This window comes from Limanda limanda, chromosome 13, assembly GCF_963576545.1.
Source record: "Limanda limanda chromosome 13, fLimLim1.1, whole genome shotgun sequence".
Classification (NCBI taxonomy): Eukaryota; Metazoa; Chordata; class Actinopteri; order Pleuronectiformes; family Pleuronectidae; genus Limanda; species Limanda limanda.
In genome coordinates this window covers 5,318,620-5,329,568 of record NC_083648.1, presented here as the reverse complement: position 1 = coordinate 5,329,568, position 10,949 = coordinate 5,318,620, and the positions used below count along the sequence as shown (strand labels likewise).

Genomic DNA, 10,949 nt, shown 5'->3' with positions numbered 1-10,949 from the left:
ACACAACAGCTGGCTGCATTAGATAAAGTTAAACATCTAAACTCAGTCACTGGAAAACCAGAGTCCCTAAAGACTTGCTAACTATAGGATGACTGAGGCATGTGGAAGCCGGACACTGGATCCAGGCTGTTCCCTGTTAGCGTGTCAGAGAACATACAGATGATGCTAAGTGATGGCACCTCAGGAACATGGAGAACTAGCCTGGCTCCTTTGATGTTGTTTGTTGTAATCTCTAGAAAGTGTAAAGACAGAAACTGCTTCTCATTTTATCACTGGTCACATGAGAGAACAGGAGTTTTCACAATATTTCTGGACGTCACTGCCCCGGTCAAGAAGTCGTCCAGTGCTTGACCCCCGGTGAAACCACAACATGTTACTTCCCCATTATGAATGAACTGACCTCTGTGTAGAATTGGTCGGGTTTTAAAACCCCTTGTGTTTATTTAAACATCTGTACTGATGAAAAACCTGATACTTTGAGTACAAATGAAAAAGGTACATTTTGCACTCATCGCTTAGCTCCGACGAAAGGATGGATTTGTCTTTAGTGAGTTTCCCGCCTTTGTGATTGATTGCCTTCTCTGTCCCTAACATGTTACATTACTGCAGCATGTCTCACTAGCGCCACCTGTTGTGTGTTGATTACGCTGCCTTCAAATGGAACTCAACCAACCAGGGAAGTCATGTGTGTGGGGCGCTTTGTTGTTCACGTTGTTAAGTCATGACAACACTGCTGCTAGGCAACAGCAACACAGACGCTAATATTAACGTTACAGTCGACCGGCCACAGTGATGTGATGCATCATAGTGAACAGAGGGAAATTACCGTTTGTGAATTTGTTCCCCATATTATGAAGAAATCTCTATTTGATTAATATTTCAACATATTAACAGCCCGGCCAACAAAAGGTCAACTTCCTCCACCATTTCTGTAAATGTGTCACAACTCGTGAATGCTCCAAAAAGTCAGGTCCAAGGTCGAAACCCCCCAAGAGACGGGTTGTTCATGAGAACTCTTCAGGTGAACATTGTAAAAACAAACGTTTCTGCTTCTGCTCGGTTTCCTCGTGTTCTCCCAGGTCTTCAGAGTCGGGACTACCTGTTCTGCATCTGTCCGCCAACCAGAACATCTGTCTGCCTGTTTTCTCTTTATTCAACTTCTTTCCTTCATTGAGTACAGTTTTAACAGGGGCGGTTTTAACAGCCACAGCCACAGCCAAGGGTCAGCGAAAGGGTCAGGAGGACACGTGTTGATGTGTTGAGAGGAAATGAGAATCTCAGCGACTCTTCCCATGCTGCTCACAAACAGCTTCCACAGCTGTTTGCCATCGGGACTCGCGGCTTGGAACCAGACGAGGTTAGAACTCAGACTGAGGCCGAGCAGAGAGCTACAAGCTGCTGCTGCCTCAGCGCCGGAGGAACGCCTGCTCCTTCCAAGCGCTCAGCACATCTGTACGTCTAGTGTAACTAGCTGTGTGTGTTTTTGTATTGTCATTGAAACGCGTGTTGTTCCACATGTCCTCTTGGCTGCGTTGAGAACAACACATCCGCTTTTACGAATGGAAACAAGATGCCAGGTGTGTGAGACAGAGGTCGTTTATCTGGCTGCTTTCATGTGAAGTCGTGTCAAGCTGTTGTTCTGCTGATAAACTCTTTGTTCTTTCTACGAGTCGTAGTGGGAAAGCCAAGATTAGATATTGAAGGAGAGGAGGAAGACCACACCCAGGAGCAAAGCCTGTGGGAGAAAAAGACTGAGGACTAACCCCAGGCCAGAGGAGGATGGAATTTAATGTTAAAAGGACAGACAGCAAAAAGTTATGGGAAAAAGTCATTTGAAGGTTAATCCATGATGGAAACTAGTATGGTACTTAGTAGAGAGTGTATAGTACAGTACAGTACAATATGGTGGAAAGTATAGTATAGCAACAGTATAGGTCATTGTGTCAGACATGGGCGTTGTTGCTTTTCTCTTTCCCTGCTCATAGACGATTGGTGACAGAAAAGTTGACTGTTCCACTCCGCCCATCCAGCATGAGTTCCCCCCCAACCAGGACTCTGATCTGAACTGGACCCAAAGCCCTGAGATGCACCGACGAGCCCCCGCAGGTTTTCCTGGTGCTGACAGAGCCGCTTGTGAGGAATGTGTGGAAAGAGAGAAATGCAGTGAAAGATAAAGTAAACTGTGGAGGATAAATAGAGTTCATTGAGCAGATGCTGATTTATAGTCAGTTTACTTTCACCTCAAACATTCAGTTTGCTCTTGTTTTAATGGGGAGTCATTCAAATGTTAATATTTTTACATATATGACGAAGCAAAGACAGTTTTTCGAAATCACTGTTTTCAGTTTCCTAAGTGTCATGTTCATTTGTTCATTAGTGCGTGTTAGTGTCGGTGCCGGACGCCCAAGTTTCGGTTTTGCTCTGTCTTGGTTTTGTTTGCCTGGAGATGTAAAACTTTTGTTTCTATTGGTGTTGATCCTCAGTGGCATCTGCAACACTAACAAGGTTTTTACACAACCAGCAATTATTTATTTCAGTGTAAATATTTAAAATACAGTGCAGGGTCAGCGGCCAATCAGATGAGAGTAATGAACTAATAAGCAGTGTCAGGGGCGGAGTTTTGATTTGAAATGTGTATGTGTGTGTGTGTCACTAAGTGGGTGTAGCAGCTGCAGCTAAAGATGTGTTTTCTCTTAAATTGGTTAATTAATTTTAGGTGCACAAGCTCCTAAACATTTTGTTAAACACAATACAATCATGCTAATGTGTAGCAGGTAATCGATGTCACTGTCAGAAGCCATTTATGAGACATGAACTCCAGAAGATTCACACGCAGCAGGAGGTTGAGACGTGTTTGAGGTATTTTCAGTTTGTGCCAAAGTTGTAAACAAACACACCAACAGTTAATAACACACTTGGAGCCACGCCCCCTACCGTGGTTAGAAACCAAGAAAATTCATTTCAGTAAAGTGGCTCATGTGACACCTTTAATCAAACCAAAGCGTGTAATGAAAACACAACCGCACACATCTGTTTACCATGTGGCTTTATTGAAACCCTGGGTTATCCTTTTCTACAACACTGATGTGGCAAGCACACTTGAAACATGAACAGTGAAATACATAAAAAAGTTATGACACAACATCTAGAGAGAGAGAGAGAGGGAGGACATGTGTTTTCATTTCTTCAGTATTTTCTTTTACAGCAGTTCTAAACTCAAAGGACCAATCGACCATTTTAATTTAATGGTGCTTTACGGACGCTATGATATGTGGAGGGACCAGGACTTTAAAATAGATATGGATATAAGTGCACTTTTAATTAAGCATATATGGTCTTATTTAAATCCACAGTCTTGCACATGTTGTTCCCACATAGGCTAAATATTCTGGCCATAAGATTGTAGCTTGCATATACAGATACACACATCTCATAGTAAAAAGCTAGCTTAGCATTCATCTTAACATCATGTAACCTGTTTGTTTGCAATACTTCAAGTCATAAAGCATCGGAGCTGTGTAAAAAGTAAAGGGGATCAATAAATGTAATAAACAAAACAATAAGACAACATTTTTAAAAATGTATTTTACATCTTGGATTTCAAATTGTATGGTATTTAAATATTTTAGCTCCAGGCTCCGTACAGCTGCTCATTTTGTTTTTCTAACTTCACGTCAATTAGCAATTTTAAAACAGAAGAAAAAGCTCGGCAGTTATTTCATAACTTAAATCCAATTTAAAACAGTCTCAAGCCAGCGCGTTGACATAAACATTATGCAAAAAATAATAATAATAATAATAATAACACTATAATAAACCACCATTTAATTTGTTTTTCCATCATTTTGTCGTCACAGACTATGTTTACATGCACATAGTATTTTGGTTGTTAGCTTGTATCTTTGTTCTGGAGATTCTGTGAACAGCTTTCATCACAAACAACCCTGTGAACATGACTTGAGTTTTATAACAAGCACCAATCGGCCATTATAATGGATAATAAGCTGTTTTAATATCTTTGGGGATGTCAGCGTGTTCCAGAAATCACATTCAGTCTATTCAGGTCACTGGAATCAATGATTGACCTATAAAATTTCCCACATATATGAAAAATAAAGAGATTATTGTTTTGTACGTGTAAACATAGCCATGACTTCAACCTCTTCCTCTCTTCACCTGCTCTCTCTCTCTTTAAGGCTGGCAGCGCACTTCACACAGAATCAAATTTGGCGGATTTTGCAAAATGTGATTTGAGATCTGATTCACCCTGAGTCACACTTCTTCTTCTCAAACTATTTTGTTCTACCAAGGTAATAAAAATCTCACTTCCTCTTATTTTTTGGAGCAAATGTCAAACAGAGTCTAACTCAACCGGCTGTGGCGCAACTCTACTGTTGGTTCCCATCATGACTCCACTAATTGGTGCGTTAACCATTTAACAAACATACATTTGCTCACAAAAGTGTATTTGACAACTGGTTGACAACCTTTTTATAGAAAAATAATTTAAAAAAAAGCCAAATTCAATTTGATCTGGAGCGTGCTGCTGGCCTAACATCCCTTCTCTTCCCTCAAGCAGTGATGAACACCAGGCGGGAGGAGTAGATCAGGTCGATCAGGTAGAGGATGAAGTTGACGCCGCTGAGCACGGACACCGCCATGAGCTTATCCCACACACACAGACCCGCGGCTTTGGAGCATTGGTGCGGCCTCTGGTTGTTTCCGCCGTTCTTGGGGTCGAAGCTAAAGATGGGCCAGATGATGGTCGCCGACAGGTAGAGAACCACGGCCAGCAGGGCGTAGCCGGACAGGAAGCGGGCAAAGGGGAAGGGGAGGCGCCCGGTGCACTCGCCTATGCAGAGCAGGATGATGATGGCCGACAGGATGAAGCAGATGCAGTAGACGGCCATGCAGTACTTGACTGCACCGTGGCGGTCGTACAACACGGGGTCGCTGACGAAGACGAAGATGATGCAGGCCACGAAGGTCTCGCAGACTTTCAGCAGGCCGGGGGCCGTGGCCATGTAGCCGGCCACCTCGCCCGGGCGCGCCTTGCTGATGCTCACCTCGCTAATGTAGGCGATGGTGGCCAGGCAGGAGAAGACGGTCGACACGATGCGGTAGTCGCGGACCTGGTCTCCGCCTTGGGACCCCTTGAGGAAGTAGAGGGGGAAGATGATGGAGGCGGACAGGCAGAGCAGGGCGGAGTAGCAGGCGAAGGTGATGGGGAAGTTCTTCCAGGAGACGGGCGCCCTGGCCTGGAGGCCGAACAGCTCCACCAGGAGGACGAGCAGAGTCCCGGCGAAGCTGAAGGCCCAGCAGAAGATGCACCAGTCCCCGGTGCCGTGGTAGAGTCGGCCGCCGTGCACGGCCACAGAGAACGCCACGCAGGCGAAGATCAGCGCGGCCAACCGGGTCCACAGCAGAGGGCTGGAGTGGAGGACTATCGCCATGATGGGAGATGGAGTGGGTGATGTTCCTGACTTGTGTCTTTATGTCCTTCTGGGAGTCACTTCCTTAGATTGCACGATCAGCCGCTCAGACAGAGAACTGTAAGACGGAAAGGAAATAAGAAGAATTAGCAAACAGTATTTTCGGGAGTATGCAATTTTTCCTGAACTTTATCTGAGGAATAACAAAACAACCACGTGAGGGCAACAGTTTGCAATCCTCCTCAGACATGCCGTGTACTCCCACATACCATTTTAGGACAAACAGTGCTTTGATTGTGTTGCTATGAATGGCTGAAACAACAGAAACCACGAAAACACTATTTCAAACCGCAAATAATGACTCCACTGTGACCACACTCGTCGCAGCACATTTACATTTGGTCAAACCATCGGGGGGGGAAACACTCCGGCTCTTTCTCTCTCGGGCACTTTCTGCCTCCCATCAAAGGCCAGACTGCTTTCCTCAACAGCATTCCTGCGCAGTGCAGACGGATTCGCTCGGACATTCCTCCTTGCTCAGGCCCTCGGTGACGGGGTGTGGCGCCGCAGCCTCCACCGACCCACAATGCATCTGTCATCACGCTCTAAAAATGACCCTCCTCTCTCGTTCCGCTCCAGGAGACTCATCCACACCGCAAAACAATCTGGAATCCTAATGACACATCTTAATTTAATGGGAACAGACCTGTGAGTCTATTGAACGGGTAAATTAATGCCGGTAAATTTTTCAAATTCCAGTGATTGATTATAACATCGCTTCTGTCTAAAGTTAGCCAGAGATAATGGAGGAAATTGATGTTGCAATCTGATCCTTCTGGTCTACGTCTTGATAACACGTTCATGCTTCCGTGATTTTGTTCAGACTAAACATGCATCCTGCTCGACCCATGCAGGGCAGCGAAGGGTATTTCCACTTCAGAGACATTACTCAAACCACGACCTGTTCTGCAGCTGCACTGCGACTGTGATCGAACGATGCCACGGCCATTAAAGATGGATTTGTAGTGAACGTTGGTGCATCTGTGTACAAAGAGGGTATTGATCTTTGAGTTCGAGGGACTGAGACTGATTTATCATTCAAGATATCAAATTAAATCAAATAAATATTAGCGGGTGTGACAAGAACTCAACAATGGTTACATTGACTTGACGATGATACGATGAAAAGAGAACTGCTGAAATCAGGCATTTTACTGTGGAAACTCAATGATACACTCATTCAGAAATGTGTCATGGAGAATATGAATTTTCTGTCCAGACTTCCCTTAATTGTTGAAAGCCTGATGGTCTATTTAGTGAGATATTATGATGTGCAAAGTATGAAACAGGTAAATTAGCCCGGGATGGGCCACATGCATTTGAAAAACATTCCATCTAACAAACCGGATTTGCCCGATTCACCGGGCCAACACCTAAACTGAACGGGTTCCTTCCTGACCCATCACATCCTTCCTTTAAGAGTTGTGGTGATCTGTTCAGTTATTTCAGACAAATAACAAGAACAAAGATTTTAAACCACAAAAGAAAAGTCAGCATCAGGACGAGTTGACCTGTTTTCCAGTTCAGAAACACTCTGACTCCCGTCCCTGACTCCCAGCGCCCACTCGGCTCCACCAGCCCCCTGCGCTCCCAGTTTACACTGAGAGTTATAAACAAGGAGGAAAGTCCTGTTTACATTAGTCCCATTAAACACGGCCGAGGCTGGGGAGGTAAAGCTGAACAGCGGAGAGGTACGTATGTAAGGAAGAAGATGAAAAAAGAGGTTCAAGTGGAGAAAGGAAAAACCTTGGAATCCTGCAGGGTGACTCACAGGGAGGCAGGAGGGAGGGAGGGCGAGCGGGGGGGGGAGAGGGGTGAGGAGAGAGAGGGAGGGACACGGGGGAAGCCCTGTGCCTCGGCCGCAGAAGGACACACAGTTTAAACAAAGTGATGGAGTGGAATTGCAGGAGTGTGAGTCACCACTGGGCCCCTTTCTCTCACCACTCCTTTCTCTGCACCCCCCCTTCTCCTCCCTTATCCCTTGTAACATTTTCCAACGTGCTGATGTGTTCCAGATGTGCTGCAGTCTGGCTGCTGCTGAACAACTGCTAACTTTGTCACGTTTGCCAAGTCCTCTCCTGTCTTTTCCCTCGCTTCCTTCCCTCCCAGTCGGCTCTTCTGGTGACTACTCCCTCTCTTTTCCATCAGTTGTTCTCCTCCTCCTGCTCCTCCTCCTCCTCCTCCTCCTCATCCTCCCATGTGTGTGTGTGTGTGTGTCAACTCCCTGAATTAATCTTTAATGATGTTATTGGAGATTATTCTTAATGGAGGAGTTCACATGGATTTAGAACATAAGTCAATAAAAGTTTTTGCAAATTCCATGAGACAAATGTGACTCAATAAACCAATAAACATGTAAATGTTCCTCAGAAAAGAAATCTGAATCAGAATGAGAATGCGAGCATCATCCGCCCTTTAAAGAAAAGATAAGAAAATTCCTCCATCCTCCCATCATGTGCTGTAGTTTCTACTTTTAGAAAATGTCGTAGTTATTGTTATTTTTATATTATTTCAATCTCTCCCCGTTACTATCGATACAGACCGGATATAAGATAAATGTTTGTCAAGTATGTCCCCTCGCGCCAAACTTATTTGTGTGAGTCACCTAGCAGTTGTCCTCCTCCTCCTCCTCCTCCTCCTCCTCCTCCTCCTCCTCCTCCTCCTCCTCCTCCTCCTCCTCCTCCTCCTCCTCCTCCTCCTCCTCCTCCTCCTCCCTCCCAGCTCGATACTCCCACTCCAGCTCGAAAGTCAGGGTACCAATTACGCCTCATGTAAACCACTCAAAATAAACGTAAGCGGAGGGTCGTAATGGAAAAATCAATCTCGCCACTCCTGCCGCCATTACATCTGCTGCTCGTGGAATCAAGTCAGGAAAGAAATGGGTTGAGGAAAATGGCAGAGGAAAGTAAAAAGGGAGACAGAAAAGAAACAAGAGCTCGGTGTGGAGTGGTGGTGGTGGTGGTGGTGGGGGGGACGAGTCTTTTAACAGCACAGCATGGAAAACACAACAGCATCACAGTAATAGGAGGCACTTCCCCAAATGGAAGAGGTGATGAAAATAGGTTCACACATCAGGGCTGCAACAGGACAGCAAACAGGATGTGACTGCAGCGTGCTCATGTGCACGGTTACTCAAACAAACAGTTACCCCCCCCCCACATACACACACACACACAAACACACACACACTCTTCATGAGGCCTGATATGTGCAGGAAACAAGGGAAACAAACGCAGCTTGTTTGGTTGTCATGATGACAACAACATCTCTAACTCAATTTCACCCATAATCCACTTACAGGGGTCGAAGCACAAGACTGGCTCTGTTGGCCATCCATGTGTGTGTGTGTGTGTGTGTGTGTGTGTGTGTAGCAGGAGTAACTCAGTTTAGATACCATCATTATGTGTTTTTGCAGGCTGTGGCAAAATACAACCTTAGCATCCATTTCATTCTGGCCCTTTCAGACTGAGAAATATTCCAAATATTCAGCCTTTTTCCCACAGAACCATCTGTTGCATCCAGGAGAAGAAGGTGAAACTCCACTAACACAAACAGGAGACACAAAATCTGTGTAAAGACTCATAGAGATTTTATTTTAAGGCTCATCTCTGACTGATTCCTCATCTCCAAGAGTGAAACTTGATACAGCTCCTCCAGAACAATGGGGTTTTGTCTTTTAATGAGTGTATCATCGTTTACACAAGGCAAATGAGCTATAGTAAGACTCCTTGTGTGTAGTAGTAGCTTCATTCATTGACAGTGAGGGTGGGTGTGCCGCCTGCCGCACCCTGCTCCCACCACACACACCACACACACCACACTGCAGCCTTCAAAACACAAACACACACAAAAACACACATGCGCATCTACAAACAAGGCTTTTCTAACAAAGACACAGAGGAGAAAATCAACTTGGGAAAAAACAACACGCAGTTGCTGAATGTGTGACACAGAAATACGAGAAATATTTGAAAGTGTAATAAAGTTGCTATAAACTCACTAAAGAGTTATTTTTCTTTCCTAGGAAATTTCAAAATAAACCCTGTGAAAAAACAAGCGCCCCCCCAGCTGCTCACACTTTCCACATGAACCGTGCAGGTAAAAGCAAGATGCAACAGGTTGTAGCTGAAGAATGTTATTGCAACTTCCTCGTTAAGACACAAAAAAGCAACACTTTCACCTCATGTCCCCTCAAACCGCCTCACGTCATGAGTCTCTCCAGTGGAAGTGTGTTACCTTGAGTTGCTGCTGCTGCTCTCCTGATGTCCAGGCGGTAGAAAGTCGCAGATTGTGTCTCCTCGTCTCCCTGACGGAGTTTACAAGCAGCTCAGAGGAGCAGATCCCCGCCCAGCAAACCAAATTAGGCATCAAATGTCTGCACCGTTAAAATTCTCCTCAGACTTCTCCTCCTCCTCCTCCTCCTCTTCCTCTTCCTCTTCCTCCTCCTCCTCCTCCTCTTCACACACCGAGGAGCTGCAGATGTTAACTCCTCCTTCGTAATTTCATCTCTGGACTCTTTTATTCACGTCTTAAAAACTGGGAGTAAGGGAAACATGATGAATATGTGTGTGTGTGTGTGTGTGTGTGTGTGTGTGTGTGTGTGTGTGTGTGTGTGTGTGTGTGTGTGTGTGTGTGTGTGTGTGTGTGTGTTTGTGTGTGTGTGTGTGTCAACTCCCTGAATTCATATTTAATGATGTTATTGGAGATTTATCTTTAATGGAGGAGTTCACATGGATCTAGAACATAAATCAATAAGAGTTTTTGCAAATTCGTGAGTCAATTGTGACCAGTGGTGGGAAGTAACGAAGTACAAATACTAGATCACGTTCGATCATTTCAACTTTAAATTAGGTCATAGGCCTACTATAAAAAGCACTCTGCATTTTTAATTTTGGTGGTTGTGCTTTTACTTTTGATACTTAAGTACATTTCAACACCAGATACTTTTGATACTTAAGTACATTTAATATGAGCTATAAGACTTTTACTCAAGTCATTTTACCGGAGTCACTTTCAGGTAAGATATGTACTTGTACTTTTACTCAAGTATGGCTTTCAAGTACTTTGTACACCACTGATTGTGACTGAATAAACCAATAAACGTGTACATGTTCCTGAGTAAAGAAAGAGAAGAAAGAGAGAGAGCATCATCCGCCCGTTAAAGAAAAGATAAGAAAATTCCTCCATCATGTGTTATAGTTTCTACTTTTAGAAAATGTCGTAATTATTTTTTTTTTTTATTTTATTTCAATCTCTCCCCGTTACTATCGATACAGACCGGATATAAGATAAATATTTGTCAAGTATGTCCCCTCACGCTGAAGTTATTTGTGTGCGTCACCTAGCAACGGCAGCTGTTACCCCTGACAACCCCATGTATTTACTGAGAGATGTAGGTTGACGCGTTTCCTGAACATCTAAAAAAAAAAAAAGTGTCCCGAGAGAGAAACTTCACAA

At 44.4% G+C, this 10,949-nt stretch overlaps 1 protein-coding gene across 1 annotated transcript; it reads right to left on the bottom strand.

The window, feature by feature from the left end:
• Positions 1-3,029: 3,029 nt before the first annotated feature.
• On the bottom strand, positions 3,030-9,824 carry myadmb (myeloid associated differentiation marker b). Its single transcript, XM_061084270.1, has 2 exons — positions 9,729-9,824; positions 3,030-5,550 (listed from the first exon to the last, which is right to left on the bottom strand). Exon 2 carries the CDS (start codon positions 5,451-5,453, stop codon positions 4,572-4,574), a length of 882 nt encoding a protein of 293 aa, XP_060940253.1. The 5' UTR covers positions 5,454-5,550; positions 9,729-9,824; the 3' UTR covers positions 3,030-4,571.
• Positions 9,825-10,949: the final 1,125 nt, after the last annotated feature.

Excerpts from the sequence above, each read along its gene's own strand:
- myadmb (XM_061084270.1), bottom strand. The coding sequence starts at position 5,453 with ATGGCGATAGTCCTCCACTCCAGCCCTCTGCTGTGGACCCGGTTGGCC.